The 26421-nt window shown below is 36.2% G+C and overlaps 1 protein-coding gene across 1 annotated transcript; it reads right to left on the reverse strand.

The window, feature by feature from the left end:
* Positions 1 to 263: 263 nt before the first annotated feature.
* LOC110868514 (RHOMBOID-like protein 1) lies at positions 264 to 15188 on the reverse strand. Its single transcript, XM_022117694.2, has 11 exons — positions 14963 to 15188; positions 13230 to 13495; positions 12429 to 12500; positions 7542 to 7720; positions 7101 to 7261; positions 6861 to 7024; positions 6166 to 6413; positions 5975 to 6092; positions 5606 to 5723; positions 1069 to 1192; positions 264 to 651 (listed from the first exon to the last, which is right to left on the reverse strand). Exons 1-11 carry the CDS (start codon positions 15186 to 15188, stop codon positions 264 to 266), a joined length of 2064 nt encoding a protein of 687 aa, XP_021973386.2.
* Between the last annotated feature and the right edge of the window lie 11233 nt (positions 15189 to 26421).

Raw genomic sequence — 26421 nt, forward strand, 5'->3', positions numbered from 1 at the left:
GATATTACAACCAGAGGTTGAAGTTTATATATTTATCTTAAGCTTCCGCTGTGCATTATATAATTGTGTGGTTTGACTATATTGTTGCCAACATCGTCACGGTAATCCCCCACCGGGCCCACCGGTGAGAAACGTGGAAATCGGGGTGTGACAGATTCCAACATAGCAACGAGTGATGCCATGTGTTGCTTAGCTATTTCTGGAGACAGATTTTGACCATTTTGAATGTTCAAAGTGACATTGCATTGAAGATTTGTAGAATCCTATCGTTGAGGACTTGGTGTTGTAATGTTTGGATCAAAGCTTGAATATAAAGACGAAGATCCACCACTCTGAGTCACTGCACTACCTTTTGTTCCAGAAGAACTATCAGCACTGAAACCCGTTTGGATCTTTGGGCTAGTCGTAACTTCAAATTTGTATCCTCTGTAGTACAAACTGACATCTTGTTGAGCATTTGGATTCTTCATGATTGTCGTTTTCTGTATATCCAACTCATGCTCTTCAATCTTCTGAATAAACTGTGCCAGATTCATATTTTCAGTTTTTCTCATGTGTTTTAGGATCAACAAATAAGTTTCCCATTTCTGCTGTGGTAATGCATCGGCTAGTTTATCAACCCATTCATCGTCGTCTTTCTTTATATCCAATCTTCCCATTTCCAACACAAGATGACAATATCTATCAATGGTCATTTTTGTTGTTTCATGATCAAAGGCTACAAACATGTCAAATGATTTCTTCAATAACGCCTTTTTGTTCTTGATCATATCTGCACTTCCTTTAAACTTTTGAATTAACGTTGTCCAAATCGATCTAGCAGTACCCTCATGCTGGAGCAAAACAAAGATATCTTCTTTAATTGCTTGTTGAAGAATACTGATCATCATTTTTTCACTTGTATATTTCAATTTATCACTCTCTGAAAAATCACAAAAAGCCTTTTCAAGCCCACGTTCATTTTTCGGTTTCTCGTAATCTTTCTCTAATGAACACCATGCGTCAAACTTATAAGCTTGCACCCAGTTCTCAAACCAATTCTGCCATCCTTTAAAATCTTCAATGTACATAAGCTTTGGCGGTTTCTGATAAGTTCCTGTCTCATTCTCATTGTACAATGTTTCGGCAGCTGTAACTGGAGCAACTGGTGTAGCAAACGCATTGTAGAATTCCTCTTCCATGATTCGATAATCTGTATCACAAAGGCAACAAAGTTCAAACAATAATGAAGGTTCATACAAACTGAAAATTTCAAACGAAATCACACACTGATACGAAATCAGATTGATGCGAAATACAAATTTTCAAACGAAATCACTCTTTCACAAGAAATACTGGTTTCACACGAAATAAGAACCTATTTCGTACGAAATGAGGTTAAAACTGACGATTTCGTGCGAAATAATGTGCAAGAAATTGATTTCGTGCGAAATTAACACTCAAGAAGTGATTTCGTATGAAATACCGAGGTGATTTCATGCGAAATTATACCACAGAAATGATTTCGTACGAAATAAGGTCTAAAAATCTTGATTTCGTGCGAAATACCGTGACAGTTTCAAACGAAATAGCCTATTCGCGCGAAATACTGCTGACGTCATCATATTCGATCTGATTTTTGTTAAATTGACCAAGTTTAAAGCCGAATTAAGGTCCAATTCTTTCAAGGATTCATTAAAACACAGTTTCGCTTATAATGTGTGAAATTCAGACCATTTTTACCGTGAAATTTTGTTTAACTTTGAAAAGAAGGTGTAGAAGTCAGAAATTATGGCTGTTTTGGCAAGAACTCTTCCTCCTGAGCTTTGATACCACTTGCAGGATCGTTTTCACGACCAGACGAGTCGTTCAGAAGAGTTCTTTATCAATTCAAGAGGCGGAAACAGATGAATTGACTTGTAAACAGCTTGAAATGTCTTGTTTTATTGATTTGACACGATTATAGATCAGCAGACACGTCGGCAGCACTTCGGTACCGGAAACATATCGTTACAAATGATTTCGAACTAAGGGTATTTATACTAGTGGTAATTTCGCATGGAATTGGCAAAAGGTAAGTTCGTGCGAAATAGCAGAATGCTATTTCGTACGAAATTAACCTAATGTTAATTTCGTGCGAAATTAACCTTTCACACTCAAACCCTAATTTCTCGAACTACGTGCCCTGATCTAACAATTCTAATACAAAACTCGATACAAGACGAAGTCGACAGACGTATACACCAACATTAACAAAAGCCCATAGATGAGTCTCAAGCCCCATATGATTGACAGTTGGCACCAGGTGTGAATTATGGAAGTTTTCATGAAATATCAACTCAGCCCTAGGATGCTAGACTGGAACTCCTTTGAAGTCTAGCTAATTTGTAATCACCCTCATTAAGAAACAAACGAGGATAGACCAAAAATGGTCTACTAGAGTACAAATTACTTACAAAATCTCTCATTAGATAATGAGAGAAGTTGTATGGAACATCATGCACTAGTGCATGCACAAATTCCATGAGCTTGTAAGAGATATCATTGAAGTTCACAATCTTCTTTGAGAAGCATATCCCGAGCTGGGTGACAAGAAACTACCATGGTTGGATAAAGCCGGAATTGGCAATGACTCTAATGTGGCAGTCTACATGATATCTCATCTGGGTTAATGTGTTGTTTAACTCCTGGTGGGTGAAGGTCAGCACGTTGATAGGTCCGTAGGATCCAGTTTCAGTCTCGGTTCGGTAAACGAGAGTGAGACGGGTGATTTTGAGCCATAAACTAACAAGAAAGATAGAAACTTTAAGGATTGTAAAAGGATAATTTCATTGAAAGTGATGAGCAAAATACAAAAGATAATCATCCACCTCGGGTGAGCTCCCCAGAGGTGGTAGCTCACAAATGCACACCCTACAAGTGAGGTGTAGTCCACTATTTATAGCTCCTTGAGCCTTGTCCTCCAAGCAAGCCGCCTCTTCCTTAGAAAACCTACTAAACTCACTAAAACATACAATAATAATAATTATGCTAGCTACATCATATGAACAATTTTAATTCTGAAATTTTGGTGTTCATGATGGTGCTTTTTTTTATTTGGGTGATCATGAGTTAATACTCCTTAGAATTGTTATAAAATTGACTTGAAAAACACAAATTGTTGATGACTTACAATATCCTTTTTATACTAAAGAGGGGAATGAATATATCTTAGTCACAAGGCACAACTGGTGTTAATATTCAGTTATATTTTATTAACTTATGACTCACGTGCATTCATGGTTTGGTTTGGCCGGTTTTAACAATAATTCTAGGCTGAATAGCTAACTAGAGTTCCAAATTTCGCTTCAATTTGGGTTCGAACAGGTCTTAAATTTCAAATTTGTTAGTTTACATTAAATTTCTAAAATAAATAAAGATGGTCCATGAAAATTAGAAATATGCATAATGCATATTCCAAAAAACAATAGTTTCTCCAAATGTGGAGGTTGCGGAGATTGACACTAGAGTACCTTTTTTATCTGTCAAGGATGATGCAAGTCTTTTCCATCAAAGTGCAATTTTAGGTGAAAGAATCACCATCAACAAAACAAAGCCTCATTCTGCTGAGGTAAGACTAAGTAGTTTCCATCTTTTTTGTTTTTTCTATAACAATGGGGCATGTTGATTTATGTTTTGAAACTGGTTTGTATCTGGTTATAGCGAATTGGCTATACCACTATTATATAGGGGTCAAATAGTCTGTTTTGGTTTTACAATTATCTAAAGCGTATCCAAAAAAATATTTAGCCTGTTTTGTTAATTTATCTAATTCTGATCATTAATTACTTCAATTCTCTCCCAACAAGTATCTTTCTTGATATTTGTTCTTTTTAAAAAATCTTGGCAGGCAAACTAACTAAGAAAACTTATCAATTGGTATATTTTTTGCAGCTTGACTATATGTTAGGAGATAGCCTAATGAAGATGTCTTATATGGTAGGATATGGGCACCAACTGCCCAAGAAGAATTCATCATAGAGGGTCCTCATTACCCTCAGCAACTCGCCCACAATCATTTGGATGTGTAAGATATGACACAAACTACATGCAAATAAAAAGCAGATCTCAAATTCCTTTTCCCAGTTAAATTGTGTTTTTTCTGATATCTACATATACAAACATAAAACGTTGTATGCTATCTAGATATAGACATAAGACGTTATACCGATATCTATAGAAGGCTGGGCCAATAGGCTTAAGACCCTAGGCCCAAGCCTAGGGCTACCAATTTCTTATGAGTTTTCTTTATACTAGGCCCATTTAAATTCTATTACACTAAACATCCTAGGCCAAATCGTCCATATAATGCAGTCCACTTACCCAAGCCATGAAGAAACCTTAAAACGCGGCGCTGTTTAGACGTGTGAAGAATAAGAAGTTCAAATGAATCGAGGTCATAAAGAAACGTGAAATCAAGGTGTTGATTTAGTAACCCAATATGTAATAATCGCAATTAGGGCGGTGGCCAACTTTAGGGCATTCAAATTTGGGGCTAATCATCACATGGATGGCAATATCAATTGAAGAACACAGAGGTAACATTGTAACAATGGCTATTTGGGCGTAATCAGTATATATTGCTCAAACCCTCAAAGAGAAACTGAAATCAGTTTAATCTTGTGGGCAATTTAATCTTGTTGTTTGCTTGCTTGGAACTTAGAACATCAGTTTAATCTTGTGGATGATTTAAAGTTAGTTTAATCTTGTGGGCGAAATCAGTAACAACGGCTATTTGGGCAATTTAATCTTGTGGTTGGTTTGAAACTTGGAAGACAGTGGCACTCAAGTTAGATATCTGATTATCCTCATATGTTTAAGATGTATTCGTTGATTTCATTTTAAATCTCTTGTTTAGGGAACTAGGGCGTATAACTTTAAAAAAATAACTTCGCCAGTTATAAACTTTTTAGTTTATGATTGTCAGTTCCAAGCCTGGGTAAAGGAGGAGTGTTTTGTTACTAAATATGTTGAAAATGATAATTTTGTAAAAGGACCTCCGCTTCGTAGTTCGCTTAATGTCTCAAAAAACGTAGGAATGGCCATGTATCTACATATAGACATATTTACTTAATCATCGCTATCAAATTACTTAGTTTTACGCCGCTGCAAACGAATAACTATCAAATTACTAAGTTTTTACGCCGTCGCAACGCGCGGTAGGTAAAAACCTAGTTATAACAAGCAATTTGAGTTGAAAACTAGAACAAATTAACTATGTTACAAATAAATATGACATAGAGATAATTTTTGCTACTTGTGTTCACTAGTTTTGAGCTCTCCTCTTTTTTATTTAATGGAAAACAAAAGTTCGTCGTCTAGAGAAAATCAAGGGCAATTAAAGCATGTTAATGAGTTATGGATATGATTTGGTTTTCAGATTTTCTGTCGTTTGCACACCCCGGGTACACCGGTAGATAGTTCAAAAAAACGTGAAGAGTTCATGAATTATTTAAAATCTTAATTACATTAATCATGTAAAACATGTGATTCTATTATACACACAATGCACCTATCAAAACTAGAACAAACAATTAATCTTTTTTCCTTTCTAAAACTACTATATATCGATACGTATCTTAGATACAAAGCAATGAACAAAGTTTTTGTCTTGTGTCAAGATCGCCACCATTGGGTAAAATATACAGCTTCGACTTTCCATTGTTCAAGCATGTCAAGTTTAGTTGATTACCTGTTTGAATCGACTGAAAAACCAAACCAAAACAAAAATCAAACCTGTCAATGATCACATAACAAGTAACTTAAATAGTAACATACTTTACATTTATTACCATTTATATTTCACAAAAATTATCAACTTGGGTTTTTTGATATATTTTTAGTAAACAATAAATGGTAATACAATGATCGTAAAATATGTTATTAAACGCGAGTAAAGGAAAAATAGGTTGATATTTCGTGCAATTTCCCTGACTAAATTGTCGAAAAATCTTACATTACATTGCGGATCGCAGCTCCATAGAGGTGTAGGCACGCAACTTAGATAATGACACCAAGAACAATAATTGTTTCCATCAATTTTCCGATAAAGGAACACAAAGCCGGTTGTAAATCTGCAAATGCATAAACCAAACTTGGTATCTTATGTGCATAATGCGAAGAATGAGAGACATGATCAAGACTTACATCACAATTAGAGCGATAACCGAGAGGACAATTAAGACGTATTGATATAACTTGTATTGTGGTTTCATCGGGTGCCCATAGTAACCAGGAGGAACAATCCAATCGAGTTGTGGTCGAGCCAAAAGTATAAATCCCAGAAAAAACCCTGTGATAAATCCTCCTATATGCGCAAAATTGTCTACGTGTGGGAGGATCCCGACCAACAGATTCATGAGGATCATGAGAACGAGCATCACCAATGCTGCCACCTGCCCATATATGATAAACCCTAACATGACTCATATGTATATGTTGGCTAATGGACGTCTAAACCAGGGTGGCAGTATCTATTGTTTTCTTATTAGTATATCGATATGAGTTATGTTTTATCGTCCCAGACGGACTAAATAAAAAAGCAGTTATCAGAAAAATAGGTAAAATGAGTTGCACATGTAAAAGAAGTCAAAGTCATCCAAAGTATAACATTAATGCGTACACTCATTCAATCAATACTATGAAAATATAACTTTTGTAATATAATTAGCAAACTATTTGTTTATAAAATGTTAGACAACAAGTGTTCATAACTTTTGCAAATAACCAATCTATCTTGCCACCTATACCATGATCAAACGACTACATACCTTTTTTTTGTGGTATTAGGGTATACCCTGGTGATTTGTATTACTATCAAAACCATCAAACGAACTACATACCTTATTGGCGTAAATAGCCCAATTGGTAAGTAATTCGGAAAGCATTGCTCCTAGCAAACCGAATAGGGCTCCGGACGCACCAACAGAGATCGTTTTCCGGATAAACAACGATGACAATAAACTACCACCGATTCCGGATACTATATATAGTAATCCGATTCTCGCTAGACAAAAACAATTCAAATGAAAACTTGATCAAACGACAATTCTTTGAAGGTTCAAAAGTAAAGATCCACTCACCAAATCCAAACTCTTGCTCGAGGCGAATTCCGACACTGAGAAGACTCAACATATTCGTGAAGATGTGGAACACGCCAGCATGCAACCACATACACGTAAAGATCCGCCATCGTTGTCCTTGAAACACTTTATTTGCATCCAAAGCTCCCATTTGTAGCAGCCTAAAACAAAATTTGACTTTAAAATATTATAATTTTATGTTGTGATGAAACCAGAATCTTTTAGTCTAGAAGGTCATCTTTTCTATCAGGTATAACTCATGTTTCTTTAAAACAAAACAAATGAATTCTTTTATGGTGTCCAACTCATGATTTTTCAAAAGAAAACTCAGGTTTTATAAGTTGGATACCAGATGATTTATGGTTAAAAAATAAATTATGATGACCCTGATTTCGTGAATCAAACATTTAAGATGATCGAATCAAACGATTGATAACATACGTCGAGGTGGAAGGGCCGAGAAGGGGGTTTTCGTGGATATTTTCGAAGGCAAACCGATGAAGGCTTTGAATGCCAACGCAACTCCGGGAATGGGCGGGGCAGTTGTTGATATACATGGATAATATGAAGAGGGCTACATTGATAATGAATATGGTCGGAACTAGCCAGGGGAACCATTCCTCCGGGGCGTTGATTTGATTAGGCGGTTGAGATGAGGATTGCGCGGCAGCTGCAGGGGTGCTATGGACATTGATCTCAATCTCCGGAGAATCCTTGCGCACCATGACAGTCAATGCTTTGTAAGATTTGGGGTGGTGGTTTAATGTTCATTGGTTGTTTTTGATGTTTTGTTGAAAATGTTTATGTGAATGGGTGGTGGGGAAATTCTGGTGGGTGTGTCGTGAAAATTGTTTTCATCAATGTTTTTTACTAATTTGATTAGAACAATTTTAACAGCAATTCACATTATTGAATTAGATTTATATTGTTAGACTAATGTTGTGTGGAGGAGCTTAAACATTTTAATAAGAGGCCCCAAATGTACGTGTATTAAAACAATCACCAAACAATAACTTCTCATTTAGAGGGTTGATAAATAATTATTTACTAGTTTTGTTCACGTCGCGCTTTGCGGTGAAATAGAACAAATGATAGTGTAAAACATACATTATTTGAAAATATAGCATTTTTGTTTAGAAAGCCAAACCGTCATAATCGATTTAGTTACATACTTAATTTTTTTTTAAAAAAAAATTAACCAACATATGTTATTAAAGAAACATCAATAATTGATAAAGAAAATATATTTTGAGAAAAAAGTATTAAAAAATAAATATATATTGTTTTAGAAAAGAAAAAAAAAAGAAAATAACATTAAAGCTAAAAGAAAATATAATTACAACTTTTATTATATTTAAAAAATAAAATATTAAAAAGGTATATATTTTTTTAAATTTTAAATCACTATTCATGATCACTCACAAACAACATATATAAATATAATTTATAATTTGTTTTATATAATTATTTATTTGTTTATAAGAAATAAGAAACTAGTAGGTTTCTTTCCTCATATATCAGCGGGAAATGTATCTCACAAAATAATAAGAAACTAGTTAGACTTTCCTCACGATATCATTAGAAACGTATGTCACAAAATAATAAGAAACTAGGGTTAATAAATAATTATTTATTTATTGTATAAGAAACTAGTAGGTTTCTTTCCTCATGATATCATTGGAAACGTATCTCACAAAATAAAAAGTTTAAAAAAGATATTAGTTAGTTAGAAATAAGGTACCCTCGTGAAAGGATAAAACCGTTAGTATCGAATTTGTATTTCCACTGCGCTTTAAATAAAATTCATATCACTTAGATCGAAAAAGTACATTAAAACGGTATATTCAAATTTGTAACTCAAAAACCTGAAAAATCAAAAAAAGAAAAATGTCAATAACATATTCAGATTCGTGTTTCGAATATTTGAATTGAACCTTAACCAAACCGAACAATTTGTTTTCAATCATATGCAAACCTATGATTCTGAACTGAACACTATACGCAGAACAATGTAAAACATCATATATGAAAACTTACAAAAGGAAAAACAAGATTGTATTGAGAAAAAAAAAACATAAAAATCAATTGTATTTGATCCGTTTGGTGCAAATAAAAGTTTTATCAAAATGTATATTTGGAACTTCGCAATGGTATATTTGAAACTTTATAAGGTGCAGTTTGGAACATCGCAATGGTATATTTGAAACTTTATAAGGTGCGGGTTCTAATGTTTAAACAAAGGTTATTTCACAAATTTATTTGGAACTTTAGATAAGAAAGAAAAAAAAACATAGTAATCTCTTACCCAATTGAATCTTCAATTTAATTTTAACTGGAATTAACACTATTGTAGGTTTAACGACGTACGAGTCAAGTTAAGATTTATTTCGTGACGACACTTTGCTATTAAGGTGCGGGTTTGGATATTTTTTACTCTTTGTATTGATATTGACATCTTTACGTTTATTGATATGAACCACTTGGCCTTCGAGCAACTGTTATGTCTTTGAAGCTCTTAGTCTGATATTCTGATTTGATATTCAATCTCTGTTAAATTCTGCTTTTTTTTTCATTATTGATCCTACCATCTCACCATTATTGTTTTTTCTGTAACTGAGCAAGTTTTGGCTCAACTGCGTTTCTTTTTGTCATTATCCTTTGTTATGTGATAGACACTAAAAGTGTAGGAATCCGTTCGTGTAAAATAAATAAAAATACTTTTATTAACTTGAATTACAGAAACAAATCAGAATGAAATAAAATTACAGTACAAATTACAACTGAAAAAGAAAAAACAAGAACAGAAAACTCGAACAGACGAAACTGTTCTTGGCTGGGGATCGTGTTAAACACGGGTCCCTTAAAACAAATTTCGTGTCTCCCAAGAGAACACGTTTGTTTCCAGAATACAACAGCCGCAAGCAGTTGCACTGCCGGTCTTGACTCAACCCGAAGGTGTACCTTGCTGCTTGAAGAAGTAAGAATTCTGTAGTGAGAAGATAGTAGAGAGCTTGTGTTTTTTTTCGGTGTCAGTCTTCAACAGGGGTACCACCCTATTTATACTAATTGGACTTGAAGAAACTGAAAAACGAATTTAATGGGTGAATTAAACTGCATTAAACGTCTTCAATGCACTTTAATTCGTCATTAAATTCTCAGTCAAACGTATTAACTTCGTCAGTTTCGAATGCTGAACCGTAACTGCACTGCATTAACTGCTGCTGGAAGCTTCTGCGCGCGCGCGCGCAGGTCTGCACCCGCATGCGCGGTGCGTCCACTTGGCTCACTGCCATGCGCGCGTGCGCCATACTCACTCAGGTCCATGCGCGCATGCGCGCGTGTGCCACGTCTATTGTGAGCCTCTACGAGCACGCCACACAGTCGCGCCGTTTTGACTCACTTAGGTGCGCCGCGCACGTTACCTCAGTGCGCATGCACCATGCGCGCAACCGCGCGCCATGTGTACTCGCGCGCATGACTGCCACGTCATGCGCCACTGCGCGCGGACCCACCAGGGTCATGCGCATGCATCCCACGTTACCAACCACCTGGTCCTTGCAGCCCTTGCTTCACCACGCGCACGCGGTCAAAAATACAAAGGCGGCTCTCAAGCAGCTCGCGGCGATGCGAGCGTGCAAAGTGCGCCATCAAAGCGCCTCATCGCCCACGCCACGCGCGCGCGCGCGTGTGCGACTACGAGTGCGAGTTAGGGTGCTCCGCACCCTTCGTGAGTACATTAGTGAGTGCTTCCATGAAACAATAAGGATGGAGAGTTCCTACTTAAATACCCCTTTAAGTTCCATCTCTCATCCGATGTAGGACAAGGTGCCACTTTCCCACTTATTTCAACATTCAAGTTTCAAACACCAAACTTTGAGCATCGGTATCTCATTCATCTTAGCTCCGTTTTGGACGTGGTTTAGTTCGTTGCGAAGCTCTTCCAACATAGAACACAAACCCACAAATAAATATATAAAACCCGCTCATTTTATTATATTTATTTCTAGTCCAAAATAGGAAAAAATCATTTTCCTATATTTGTGAAAAATGTTATTTTCACAATTTTCCAACAATCCCCCACATGAATAGAAATCGATCTATCAAGTTTCAACGATACACGTTCAACAGTTGAGCATTGCAAGATAGGTAGGTGTAACCTTAGAACCTTCTTTTGTGAAGCATACTTAGCCTCCTAGGGTCTTGTAGACGCGGGGTCTTTGAACAATCCCCCATTTATGTAGGCGACAATATACATTCACACAATAGTCTCCCTAGTCGAGTCAAGACCTCATGGTTGTGTCCGTTTATGGTCATGGAACACATTCCTGGTTCTGCGAGAGCTCTAGGATTTGCGCCTCCCCACAAATCCATTCGAAGCGACCCCACTTCTCTCTAACATAGGTGATTCCTCTGAATCATTAAAAGCATCATGGTTAATTTGGATTTCCTCAAATCCTCAACCTCAACATGCTTAACCTTTCCTTCATGTCACTGATTGGAATAGACTAGGAAGTATACAACTCCCTTTATTGATTTTGGGGCACCCCCCCACAGTGACTCCCTTTGGGTTTATGATTAAGTTTGCCTGTTGAACCTAGATCTTGGGATCTCCAGTCAACTAGGTTAGGTTTCCCTCATATTCCCTTCATCTATGGGCTTTAGTCCCATTCCTCTTGACAACCTATACACCTTATCTGTGCTTAAGCCTTTTGTTAACGGGTCCGCAATGTTCTCATTTGACCTCACATAGTCAACTGAGATAACACTCGTTGAGATAAGTTGTCGTACCGTGTTGTGTCTACGTCGAATATGCATTGATCTGCCATTGTACATCATGCTTTGTGCTCTAGCAAGAGCAGACTGATTGTCACAATGTATGCAGATTGCCGTCAACGGCTTTGGCCATCTTGGAATATCTTCCACAAATTGACGTAGCCACTCCGCCTCTTCCCCGCTTTTATCTAAAGCGACGAATTCGGATTCCATCGTAGATCTAGCTATAACCGTTTGCTTGGAAGACTTCCAAGCTATAGCTGCGCCAGCAAGTGTAAACACATATCCACTTGTCGATCTATGATCTTTTATATCTGATATCCAGTTCGCGTCAGTGTATCCTTCGATCACTGCTGGATCACGGGTATAATGCAATCCATAGTCTCTCGTGTAACTTATGTATCTGAGCACCCTCGTGATAGCTTTCCAATGATCCTCGCTCGGATTACTGGTGTATCTACTTAGCCTGCTTACAACATATGCTAAGTCGGGTCTAGTACATGTCATTAGATACATTAGACTACCAATGATCCTTGAGTACTCTAACTGAGAAACACTCTCGCCTCTATTCTTCCTTAGGCGTTGGGTATTATCAATTGGACTTCGAGCTATACTCGTATCGTCCGACTTGAATTTCCCAAGGATTTTGTCCACGTAGTGAGATTGACTCAACACAAGACCATTTTGGGTTCTAGTGATTTTTACTCCAAGAATCACATCCGCGAGACCCATGTCTTTCATGTCAAACCTCGCTTTCAACATGCCTTTTGTTGATTTGATCATGTTATCATCACTCCCAATGATAAGCATATCATCTACATAAAGACATAAAATCACATAACCTCTTGGTGTGTCTTTAAAATAAACACACTTGTCGCACTCATTTATTTTGAAACCATTGTCAATCATGACATGATCAAACTTTTGGTGCCATTATTTTGGAGCTTGCTTCAAGCCATACAAAGACTTGACCAATTTACATACTTTACCCTTGTTTCCAGGGGCGGAAAAACCCTCAGGTTGTTCCATGTAAATTTCTTCTTCTAAATCGCCATTTAGAAATGCGGTCTTTACATCCATTTGGTGAACTTCCAAATTTCTTAGAGCCGCAATTGCAAGAACCAGTCGTATAGAGGTTATTCGCGTAACAGGCGAGTAAGTATCAAAATAATCTAGACCCTCCTTTTGTCTAAATCCTTTGATCACTAACCTTGCCTTGTATTTATCAATACTTCCGTCAGCTTTCATCTTCCTTTTGAATATCCAACGATATCCAAGTGGTTTGCAACCAGGTGGAAGATCTACTAACTCCCAAGTATGATTTTGCAATATAGAATCAATTTCATTCTTAATTGCTTCTTGCCATTGAGGTCCTTCTGCGGAGGTAACCGCCTCGCGGTAGGTATTGGGCTCACCCTCAACCATGTAGCTCATGAAGTCTGGACCAAAAGATTTTTCAACCCTTTGTCGTTTACTTCGTCTAAGCTCACCCTCCTCGACCTCAGGTCGCTCATGAGTTTCATCTAACCTAGTAGATGAACTTGGTCCTGCTTCATCTAACCATGAAGACGAACTTGGACCGGCTTCATCAACCGCTCTTGATGAAGGCGCATGTGTTTGTCCTAACATAGGAAACACATTCTCAAAATATGAGACGATATTAGGTTTTGCCTCCATGATAGTGTGTTTGTGGACATCGGGATTCTTTGATTCATATACAAGAAAACGATGCGCACTACTTTGATGTGCATATCCAATGAAAATGCAATCAACAGTTTTGGGTCCTATCCTAAGAGCCTTAGGAGGTGGTACAATCACCTTAGCTAGGCACCCCCACACTTTTAAGTATTTGTATGATGGCTTCCTTTTTCTCCATAACTCATATGGAGTTTCGTCCCTATTTTTGAAGGGTATCTTGTTCAGAAGATAGTTTGCTAAGAGAATGGCGTCCCCCCACATTTCTCGGTTCACTCCCGAGCTTATCAACATGGCGTTCATCGTTTCTTTCAATGTGCGGTTCTTTCGTTCCGCAATGCCATTTGATTGTGGAGAATAAGGAGGTGTACACTCATGTACAATGCCACTTTTTGCGCATAAATCCGCAAAAGGTGCAACATATTCACCTCCTCGATCGCTTCTCAAAGCTTTTATCTTCTTTTTAAGTTGATTCTCAACTTCATTTTTGTACAAGATAAACTTCTCTATTGCTTCGTCTTTACTCTTAAGTAAATACACGTAGCAATATTTCGTACAATCATCAATAAACGTGATGAAGTACTTATTTCCTCCACGCGTGGGAACCGCTTTTAAATCACACACATCGGTATGAATTAAATCAAGGGGTTCGGTTATTCATTCAACCGATTTAAACGATGATCTCGTAAGTTTGGATTCAACACATGTCTCACATTTGTGATTGGACTCGATATGGAATGTTGGTATTAAGTTTAATTTAATTAAACGTCGTAATGAATTAAAATTTACATGTCCTAGTCTACCATGCCAAACATTAGAAGACTCAACCATGTAAGTAGAAGTAGAACTTTCATTCAAACTTTTGTTTTGGTTCACAACCATTACATTCATTTTAAACATTCCATTAAGGGCATAGCCCTTTCAAACAAACATTCCACGTCTAGACAAGACAAAATTGTCCGATTCAAACACTAGACGAAATCCAAACTTGTTGAGCATCCATCCCGACACGAGACTCTTCCTTATCTCTGGGACATAAAGCACGTTGGTCAAAGTAAGCTCTTTGCCAGACGTCATCTTCAGGATGATAGTGCCTTCCCCCTTGATGCTTGCGGTAGCTTTATTTCCCATATAAAGCTTTTCTTCACCCGACGCTTCCTTGAATGTAGAGAAAAGAGCCTTGTCTCCACAAACATGGCGGGTTGCACCCGTGTCAACGAACCATCCTTTTGGGTTTTCACCCATTGCGTTGACTTCTTCAATCATAGCCGCTTCCTCGGTTATCATTGCGATTAGAGGCATACCATCCTCATCAACCATGTGCGCACGCTCATGCTTAGGTTTCTTGCATTGGTTAGCACGGTGCCCCGTCTCGTTACAATTGTAACAAGTACCTTGGAAAGACGTAGGCTTCTTTTTCACAGCCCCCTTTTTCGGTCCAAGGTTGTTAACCTTTGCTTTCCCTTTGTTGTTGTTTTTACCCTTGCCTTTCTTGCCCTTTGAGGACTCCCCAACTTCCACCATGTTTGCCTTAGCCGAAGCTTGCAAAATGGTGCTTTTTTGGGCCACCTTGTTGTCCTCTTCTATACGAAGACGGACGACAAGTTCCTCAATCGTCATTTCCTTCCGCTTGTGTTTAAGATAATTCTTAAAATCCAACCAAGCAGGAGGTAGTTTCTCAATCATGGCTGCCACTTGAAACGTCTCGCTGAGTACCATACCCTCAGCGTGGATGTCATGAAGTATAATCTGTAACTCTTGGACTTGGTTCATAACAGTCTTGTTATCAACCATCTTGAAGTCCAAGAAACGGGCGACAACAAATTTCTTTGTTCCCACATCCTCCGTTTTGTACTTTTTATCCAAGGACTCCCATAATTCTTTGGAAGTCTTGATATTATAGTACACATTATACAATGCATCCGAGAGACCGTTGAGAACATAGCCTCGACATATAAAGTCCGAGTGCTTCCACGCCTCTACCGCGCTCAGAGCCTGAGCATCGGTCTCCCCTTCCGCAGGTTGGGGAACGGTCTCCGTCAAGAACCTCGCAAGGTTCATGGTGGTCAAGTAGAAGAACATCTTCTGTTGCCACCTTTTGAAGTAGAGACCCGAGAACTTCTCGGGTCGTTCAGCATGATTCGCCACTGTGGACGGTCCCACAGTGTTGGCAGGGGTACCGACAACAACATTGACGTTGGTATTTTCAGTCGACATTCTGAAAAATTCCACAAAACCAAGTTAATAAAACTGTTAGAATAATAAATGTGCTGATTTATTATTTTACTAACAAAATCAATGAGTAACAAAATCAGCCTCGTAGCTTCTAAGTCCAACTTTGAAGACTACAAGAGAAGATCTTAGAACCCAAAGACGAAGAAGGAGTAGAAGAACAGAGTTCTGTTTTGACAAAGTCGCTACTTTGAATCAAAACAGAGAGAAAAAAATATGTTTTTTAAAACACAACTGTATGAATTCAAAACTGGTTCGAATTCACAGCAGAATATGTTTGTGATTCTACACGAACGGTGTTTTAAAAATTTGTTTTAAGATTGTAGGAATCCGTTCGTGTAAAATAAATAAAAATACTTTTATTAACTTGAATTACATAAACAAATCAGAATAAAATAAAATTACAGTACAAATTACAACTGAAAAAGAAAAAACAAGAACAGAAAACTCAAACAGACGAAACTGTTCATGGCTGAGGATCGTGTTAAACACGGGTCCCTTAAAACAAATTTCGTGTCTCCCAAGAGAACACGTTTGTTTCCAGGATACAACAGCCACAAGCAGTTGCACTGCCGGTCTTGACTCCAACCCGAAGGTGTACCTTGCTGCTTGAAGAAGTAAGAATTCTGTAGTGAGAAGCTAGTAGAGAGCTTGTGTTTTTTTTCGGTGTCAGTCTTCAACAGGGGTACCACCCTATTTATACTAACTGGACTTGAAGAAACTGAAAAACGAATTTAATGGGTGAATTAAACTGCATTAAACGTCTTCAATGCACTTTAATGCGACATACGGGTAATTATTCACGACGAGGGATACAAGTCGAAGTACTCTATACATCCTAGATAAGATAAGATGTATCAGGATTTAAAGGAATTCTACCGGTGGCCTAACCTTAAGGGTGACATTGCTAATTATGTCGGAAATGTCTCACGTGCTCCAAGGTTAAGGCCGAGTATCAAAGCCTTCGGGACTATTGCAACAACCTGAGACCCCGTATGGAAATGGGAACAAATCTCGATGGATTCTATTACAATGTTACCCAGGACCTCGAGAGGTCATGACATGATTTGGGTAATCGTTGATCAACTTACGAAGTCCGCGCATTTCCTACCTCTTTATGAGAAGGATAGCCTGGCAAAGCTAGCTGAGCTATATCTTAAGGAGATTGTGGCATGACACGGAGTGCCTATTTCTATCATATCGAACCGAGATGGCCGGTTCGTGTCAAAAAATTGGCAATCATTCTAGAAGGCCTTTGGATCACGACTCGATCTTAGCACGACATTTCACCCTCAAACGGATGGCCAAAGTGAACGGACAATACAAACTTTGGAGGATATGCTACGTGCTTGTGCGATGGATTTGGGTCGAAAATTAGGATACTCACTTGCCTTTAGTGGAGTTCTCATATAATAACAATTATCACACTAGCATACAGGCCACCCCGTTTGAAGCTTTGTGTTGACGAAAATGTTGGTCACCGCTATGTTGGGCGGAGACCGGAGATAAGCAACTCATTGGTCGTGAGTTAGTCCAGGTGACTACAGACAAAAAATTTCATATACGAGACAGTATCAAGGCGGCTCGTGATAGACAAAATAGCTACGCCGACAAACGATGCAAACCATTATCATTCGAGGTCGGAGACAAGGTTTTATTGAAAGTCTTGCCTTAGAAGGGCGTAGTCAGATTCAGTAAGCGTGGGAAGTTGAAACCACGGTATATTGGACCCTTTGAGATATTGGAACTGTAGCATACAAGTTAAAGCTACCGTAGCCTACTCAAGAGACAGTGGTCATCCCAGCGGACGAGATACACATTGACGACAAACTCCAATTTACTGAAGAACTTGTTGAGGTTACGGACTGTAAGGTCTACAAAACACGGAAAAGTCGTATTAAACTAGTTAAAGTCCGTTGGAACTCAAGTCACGGTACCAAGTGTACCTGGGGATGCGAAGGTCAAATCAAGTCCAAGTACCCACATTTGTTTCAAGGCTCCCCTACAACCAGTAACGTAGCTTGAATTTTGGGACGAAATTCTTTTAAAGGGGGAAGAATGTGATAACCGGCAAAATTAACGGTGATTCCGTACAACTTAACAAGTACTTAATTGTGTTCGTTTACGACTTAATTTATGCATGATTAGGTCACGTAAAGTCTAGTAATCATAAGACATGGTTAAAAATTTTCAAATAATATCGATACATTCATCGCGTCGCAAGAAAACAACAAACTATGTCCAAATATGTTGGCAAAATGCTGAAAACACTATTCGCCGGAACACACATTTCATACCAGCTAGTTCTGAAAACTATCCGAACAAGCAAAGAATGACATGAAAGCTTATGATCATTAAAACACAAATAAAAACCCCTAATTAGGGGCACCAAATGATAAAACATATAAACTTTCTGGAAAAATGTATATTTATAAAGTGTCCGTTCTGCGCCAAGCCGTAACAAAAATAAATTGCCTGCAACACTAAAATTCAGCAGTTTATTGTCCGTGGGACTTGTAAATAATATTTTACATCATAAACAAGCTTACGGATATCAGTGGGATACCCGAAACATAAACTCCCGGTGTTACGCCGCAACTTTCACACATTACCCGAATTCGAGCCGATAGGTGAACAAATTTTATTATTACCATCCAATTGCCTAAACTATTTTAAGATTCTTATAATATGTAGTTTACAAAAGTACAAGTTGATCATCTTAAACATCAAAGAAAATAAAGAAAACAAAGCTTAAACCCTGATCACCACTTAAAAGTCTCCTAATAAAGATGTATTATGTGTTGGTTATGTGGATTAGTGTTAACTAGTTAGTATAATCATATTGATTATGTTAAAGTAGGATGTTTAAATGGACGACCTTGTATAATCTAGGCTAGTAATGATGATCTAAACATTTTTATATTTAGATCTTAACAAGATCATCATCCTTATGTTCCATGGATTTTTATATGAACTTGAAAATGATTTATGATGGATATAACTTTTATAAAAGTTAAACACCATGATTTACACTAAGATGATCTTAAAAAGTATCTTAAACAAGTGTGTTTAGACAAAATGACTAGATTATTATTTACTAGTTTATAGACCCATGTATTACATAGGTTTGAGGATAGAAATTGAAAGGCTCTAAAATAATCATAGAGTTGATCGAGTTCTTTGGGGAAATAAATGTGTTTTCCATTTATATAAACTTAAATGAGTTTTTTAAATTAATATGTTATTGTTGAGGTTGGTTGTGTTTAAAGGGCATGACGATTATAAATTTAAAAAAAATTATATTTCATATTATATCTTGCATCACACATAATAAATATAAATTTTGATATGAATACATATAACCCTAATATGAACTATACATACAAAACTAAAGAACATATAACATTACTCATTTTAAATGATGCATTTATGAGGTAAGAATTTTGTTTTTAAATACAAAATAATTAGTATATTTTATTTCAGATTAAAATGGTGATGAGTATATAAATTTTTAGTTATCTCATCTTTTTTTGATAAGTATGTTTTTATTTACTAAAGTATAGATATTATATTAAAGTATAAGTATGTAGATAACTAATATTAATTATTAAGAATTAAGATTATTGAAGAGATATAATCTTAAATATAAGATTATTTCTAATATATATTAAATTCAATCATTTAATAGCCTTTATATTAATTTTATTATTTATTATATAGTTGAGGTAGCTTGAAAAATTGCCACATGGCATTTTGATGAAATACTTTATTATAAAAGAATGTCATGTGGCATTAAAATTACTCTTTTATTAGTATTAGATTAGATGAGAAAAATGATGATTTTAAAGATCTAGTTAAAATATATGAAAGTGCCATTATTTTTAAGTGTGTTGTTAAAATACATATATACAAGTCCATGGAAAATAAAGGTTAATGTAGGATTGAGAAATGACCTAACGAGTCGATCAGAAGAGTGCTCAGACTGAATCAGAGGCGGAATTCATTGATTCAGTCTTTGTTTAGCTTGATTTCACTATTAAATGTCTCTTTTATTGACCTGCTGACAATTTACAAGTGCTGGAGACGATTCAGCAGGGCTTCGCCGTTACATACAAGACCTTGACTCACTAACTTCCTGATTTCGCTTATACATGCCTATTTATAGGCTTGGGATTTCGCTCATAGACACAAAGTCCATAAGAGCGAAATCATACATTGTTCATAAAACCGAAATCATATAAACTGACATATGAGCAAGATCAAGATTATCATATGATTTCGCTTATAATGATAAAGTGTTATTATGAGCGAAATCATCACTATAACATGATTTCTTGATTTTCGTGCACAGTACAAACAGCCCTAAACTAAGACTCGAACGAAGATGTAGTCGACAGACAACTGCACCAACAGACTCCCCCTTGAATGTTGACGGAATCTTCAGTGAGAGTCTTCAACATGACAACTCTTCGATCTTGATCGGTCTTCTTCAGGAACTCTTCCTGGAATCATGTACCCGGATTTTTCTCTGGCTCTAACTCTCGTCCGACTCCCCCTATCATCGAGCTGGGATCGATGTCTAGAATTTTGTTATCACCTTTGAAATCAAATCCTGCTTTTTTCAGTTTAAGCTCTTCTTAGGTTCTGATACATCTCCTGGCTTTCCGTAGCAACAGGATCAGAAACCTACACAACTCAAACACTCTATTACCCCAAAAAAAATTATGATTCAACTTAATGAATCAACTAAACTTTTGAGAATTTTTCACATTTTAAATTTAACAACTTTGAAACATTCCAAAATCTGATTCAAATTAATGAAACATATTAAACATTTCAAATCAATTAACCAACCCATCTTTTCATCATGTTTAGCCATTGAGATTTTGAATATCAGCTTTCCAACATCAGTTGTCGAAAATCTTTTTGAATTTTTCAAAATATGAAACATAAATGCAATAACAGAAATTAAATGCAGAAATGAAATATGTACAAACATTATTTTTGTGAGTTTGCGAAAGAGGATCATACCGGATTTTAGACACATCACATGCACCGTTAAGCTTTTAATCGTTTTAAGTTCTAAACGATTCACGTTGATTGACGATATATTTGTCCACTTAAACTCAATCTAAAACTTTCAAAATGCTTAACGATATGTTAAGATATATTAATTTTGCACTATATTCTTATGGACCCCACGATCTCAGCATATCCCCTCATCATACAATACACTGACTCAAGTAATGCCTTTAAATTTTTATCAACTGTGATTTGTGCGAAAACAAAGCAAAATGTTTAAACATTAACAATCAGGTCGATACTTCCGTATACGCAGAGAAAGTCCAATGTTTAAAGAAAATAAGAAAAATAAAACAAGTTGAAGTTGTTTAGGCTTTAACCACCAGGTCGATACTTCCGTATACGCAGAGGTGATCCAAAGCTTAAACGAAACACCAAAGAAAATAAAGTAGAACGTTTAGGCAATAACATCCAGGTCGATACTCACGTATACGCAGAGGATGTCCAATGCTTAAACAAAATAAAGAAATAAAACAAGTTTAAATCTTTGCAAAATGAAATGCACAATCACAGCGACTTTTCAGCAAAGTTGTGAAAGCTCACAAACTTAACTAGTTTTTATGCTTTTTGGCATTCAGTGATTACTGAGCAGGCACACAATCACAAAGGACAAAACTAAGTACTATGCTTTCAACCGTGTTTCCCACTAGAACTAGGCTTTTTCATTTAAGTTTGTATCGTTATCGCAAATCTACTAGTCTAGCTGAGCCTATCGTCACATCTTTAGTGAGACCATTTATCACTTTTAGACTTAACATTTCTTTAGCATGCTGTGATAGTCCACTGATTTTCTATCATTTCCTCTTATTTCAGCAAAACTCATTTTTTTAAATTTTTCATGTTTTTGACATTTTCAAATTTTCTAATTTTTTTAAAATTTTTACTCCCCCTAAAATCAAAATATGTCTCAATTTTGATTTTCTGGGAAAATTTGAAACAAACTGTACAAACTTGACAACTTGATGAGAATCACTTCAATTCACCAATCACCTGGTATAAACAATCAGAACTCCCTCTCTCAACAAACTATTTTCCATTATGATTTCAAAACACTTAAGTTTGTTTTAATCAAAATGGTTTTTCCGGAAAAATTAGTTTGTTTACCAATCATTTGTAGGTTCAGGGTCACTTCATCACATTTTTTACAATTTCAGTTTTAGATCTTAAACATCACTTGTAGTAAATCAAGTACAACTTAATGTCCCTGATTTACCACATGTAAGGCGAAAAATCACCAGAGTGAAATTTCTCAAGAAATGTGCCGATTCATGTTCCACGCTTACCAACCTGGGAACTCCGGCAAGTCAGGTTTTTCTATTTGAATAGATTCACCCAAGCCTGACGATCCTTGGGTGATTTTGAATTCTTGTTCAACAATGGTGGAAAATTTGCATCATCCATTGTTAAACAAGAATTCTCTACTTTTACCTCATCAACTGGCTCCTCTGGCTTTGATGAACCAGAATCATTGCCTGACCTTGGCTTGTCTGACTTTGATGGGCCAGATTCATCGCCGACATGTGGCTCCTTTGTTTCCAAAGAAACAGATTCATCGCCAGTAACTTTCTTCTTCTTCTTTCTCTCTTCTGTCCTCAGATTTGTATCTGATGAATTCATCTTGCTTAACTTTGCAGTCGAGGAAAGTGATTCATCAGAACTCTTATTTTTACCAACAGATGAACCCGAGGACAAAATCTTCTCTAGATACTCTCTGGCCTTTTTCCTCTTCTTTCTCAGTCTGTCTTTTTGCCCTTGAGAAAGCTTTACTTTCGTTTCTTGAACTTTAGGTTCTTGAACCTTTTGTTCTTTGGGCTTGACATTGACTGGAATCTTTGCCAATTTCTGAGAATTAGCCCTCATTCTTCAATTTGATCTCCTTGGGCAATCTCTGACAATGTGACCTCTGATGTTGCAGTTAAAGCATCTTCTCGTCTCATAACTCCAATTTTGGCAGTTAACAGCAATGTGTCCTTTATAACCGCATCGGTAACACACTCTGTTATCGTACCAATCACCATTTTCAGCCCAAATGCTCAGATCAAAGCACTGTTTGGCTTGGTGATACTCCTTTCTTCTCTTGTTTGCTGGATCTGGCTTTTGAGCACTGTGGTCCGACCTGCACCACTTATTACTAACAGTTTTTGAGTTTTCATTTTTCAATTTTTGTGATTTTTGATTTTGATTGGATGATCGATCTGATGAGCTATTATTATCTTTTTGAAATTTTTTCTCATTTTTAATTTTTTGTTTCTGTTCCACTTTCTTCTTCAAAGGGTTTTTCTTAGAGCATTCTCCCTTTTCAGTAGATTGTAGAACAGTTTTCTGAAATTTTTCCTTTAATTTCAAAAACAATTTTTGTTTTTCAGTTTTTTTATTTTCATCATTAGATTTCTCATCACAATCTTCAATTTTGACTTTGTCAAAATTTGTGACATCGTCACTTATTGGAACAGAATTGATCGATTTTGGACAGGGAAAATTCAAACTATCTGATGAAGTCACAAAACCTTTCAATTTCTTTTCAAGTTCATCAATCTTGTTTCTTGAATTTTCAGCTTCGTTTTCAAGCTGAAATATTCTTTCAAGATGAGACTTGATTGATTTTTCATTCTCATTCTTCATGTTTTCAAGAACAGATTTTTCATTTTCCAAAACTTTTAACTGTTCTTGAAATTTTATTTCATTTGCTTTCAAGTTCTTGTTCTCAAGCTTTATCCAGAAATCCTCATTTTCTGAATATTTCTTTTTGCTTTCATCCTTTTTCTTCTAACTCTTTGATTTTCTTTCGAGCACATTCACCTTCTTTTTCAAGTCTAATAATTTTCTGAAGATGGGAATTTATCATTTTTTGCTTTTCTATGTTGTTTTGACTAAAAACATTTCTCCCATCTTCAAGAATTTTTATTTTACTTTGAAATTCTTTTTCCATTTTTAATTTTTCATTTTCAAAAGTTTTGATTTTATCTTCATAGAATTTTCCATTTTCTTCTAATTTCTTGTTTTCTGATGTCAAACTGTTCAAATTTCTTAACAGTTTGTCATTTTCAACTTTCAGTTTCTCACAAATTTCCTGAAACATAAGAATCTGTTTAACATCAGCTTGCTTCTCATCTTTTAATTTCTTGACTTCCAATGTCAAACTTTCCGCATCCTTCAAGAATTTGTCATTGTCAGTCTTAAAGTTGTCACATTTGGAGCAAACTAATTCAGAATTTGAAGATTCATTCTTCACAGATTCTTCATTCTTTGGAACTTGCTCTTTCTCTATCTTATATGTACCTGCACCAAAAATTGTAACTAAATCAAGAGGATTTCCATTATCATCAATATAACAACCCCTCTTCATATCATATTTCAAATTTCTTTTTGCTGCCCAACAAATATTGATTCTTTTATTTATTTCATTTATCACGTCTAAATTCAAATCATCTAAATTCATTTTTATTTTATCCATCAAATCTCTCTTCTTTTTATAAATTTCATAATCGTGATTTTTAAGTTCACTGATGAATTTAGTCAAAGATAATTTTGAAAAACTTGAATTTTCTCTCGGATTTTTCAAAAAATCATCCCATTCAGCTGGTAATCCATTAGCAAACTTTGATACCATTTCAGCTTCTGATATTACTATTTGATTTTCTTTCAAATAGTCAATCAAACGATCAAAACGCTTCTCCAAATCACCCAATTTTTCATCTTTCATACAGAGAAAACATTCGAACCGGGTACTCCAAACCTTTTTGGGCAAACCTTGATAATAACTACTCAAATATCCTCGATACCAATTATTTAACCTTTCAAGATCATTGTTTTCCTTTTCATCAAAAACCATTGCCATTTTTCAAACAATCCCGATACGTTTTCTCTCAAAACAACCTGTCAAGCGAAATTAGACTACTTATGTGACCTAAGAGCGAAATCCCAGATACCCTAAGAGCGAAATCAGAGTTTGTGCACGAAAAGCGAAATCACCAATGTACACAAAAGCGAAATCAGGGTTTTGGGTGTCCCTTTGAGCGAAATCAGGTGTCTGGGTTGTCCTATGAGCGAAATTAGGGTCATATATGAACCTTATGAGCGAAATTAGGAGTTTAGGGTGGTCCTATGAGCGAAATCAGAAGTTTAAGGTGGTCCTATGAGCGAAATCAGAGGTATCTTGGGGCGAAATCAACAATTGTCCATAAAGGCGAAATCACTTCGCACATCAATTTGGTCCACTTTTACTTCGAATTTCAGTCTCAAACTTTCAAGGGTTTGTCTATGTTCAATTTTCTATAATCTGTGAAATTTTGATCCAATATTGACCGTTAAATCTTGTTCTGGTGAAGAAAGAAGGTGTAGAAATCAGAATTTTCCAGCGAAACTAAACGGTAAGAACTCTTCCTCCTGAGCTCTGATACCACTTGTAGGATCGAGAAACGACCTAACGAGTCGATCAGAAGAGTGCTCAGACTGAATCAGAGGCGGAATTCATTGATTCGGTCTTTGTTTAGCTTGATTTCACTATTAAATGTCTCTTTTATTGATCTGCTGACAATTTACAAGTGCTGGAGACGATTCGGCAGGGCTTCGCCGTTACATACAAAACCTTGACTCACTAACTTCCTGATTTCTCTTATACATGCCTATTTATAGGCTTGGGATTTCGCTCATAGACACAAAGTCCATAAGAGCGAAATTATACATTGTTCATAAAAGCGAAATCATATAAACTGACATATGAGCGAGATCAAGATTATCATATGATTTCGCTTATAATGACAAAGTGTCATTATGAGCGAAATCATCACTATAACATGATTTCTTGATTTTCGTGCACTGTACAAACAGCCCTAAACTAAGACTCGAACGAAGATGTAGTCAACAGACAACTGCACCAACAGTTAATATTTAGGAATACATGCATGCAAGGTGGTATGTGGAAACTTGGTTGAGATTGATGATGATTAGTGGGTTTAAACATGGATCAAATATGTTTTTGAAACGTGGGAAACGCCATAGTTTAGGGAAAACTATGGGGATATTTTCTAAAAATCTAATCGCGGTTAAAGTATGATTAACGGGGCTAAACGTGATTAGTGACCTTAATCGTGATTAAGGAAGTTTTAACAAAAAGGTTTAAGCCCTAATGTTCCAAGGATTTAATACATACCTATATATATTTTCACAGGTTAAAAATGGGCATTATTTATTATATAATAGAAGTATCGGAAAAAAACCCTTATAATTGAGAAAACTTGGGGAAACTCTAACCTCCCGATTTTCTTTTTAAATTTACACATGTTATATACATGTTTTTAAGGGTTTTGGGAAAAAAATCAAAAAAGCGCCGAGTGGATATTTTTAAAAAAAAATAAACAAGTTTCTGGGGTAACATTTGTCAGACGAATGTAACATATGTTACACCAAAACTTGTTTATTTTTTAAAAAAATATACACTCGGCGCTTTTTTGTTTTTTTGCCCAAAACCCTTAAACACATGTATATAGCATGTGTAAATTTAAAAAAAATCGGGAGCTTTGAGTTTCCTGGGTTTTCT

Source organism: Helianthus annuus, chromosome 4 (genome assembly GCF_002127325.2).
Source record: "Helianthus annuus cultivar XRQ/B chromosome 4, HanXRQr2.0-SUNRISE, whole genome shotgun sequence".
NCBI classification, from domain to species: Eukaryota; Viridiplantae; Streptophyta; class Magnoliopsida; order Asterales; family Asteraceae; genus Helianthus; species Helianthus annuus.

Bases quoted from the DNA above. Each gene is read 5' to 3' on its own strand.
- LOC110868514 (XM_022117694.2), bottom strand. From the start codon at position 15,188: ATGACGATTGAGGAACTTGTCGTCCGTCTTCGTATAGAAGAGGACAAC. The intron at 12,501-13,229 runs GCAATTAAGAAT...GGGAAATTCAAG, and splicing joins AAGGACCTCAATGGCAAGAA to TCGGACGATACGAGTATAGC. The intron at 1,193-5,605 runs GTATCTAAGATA...TTTGTGATACAG, and splicing joins AAAACTTTGTTCATTGCTTT to ATTATCGAATCATGGAAGAG.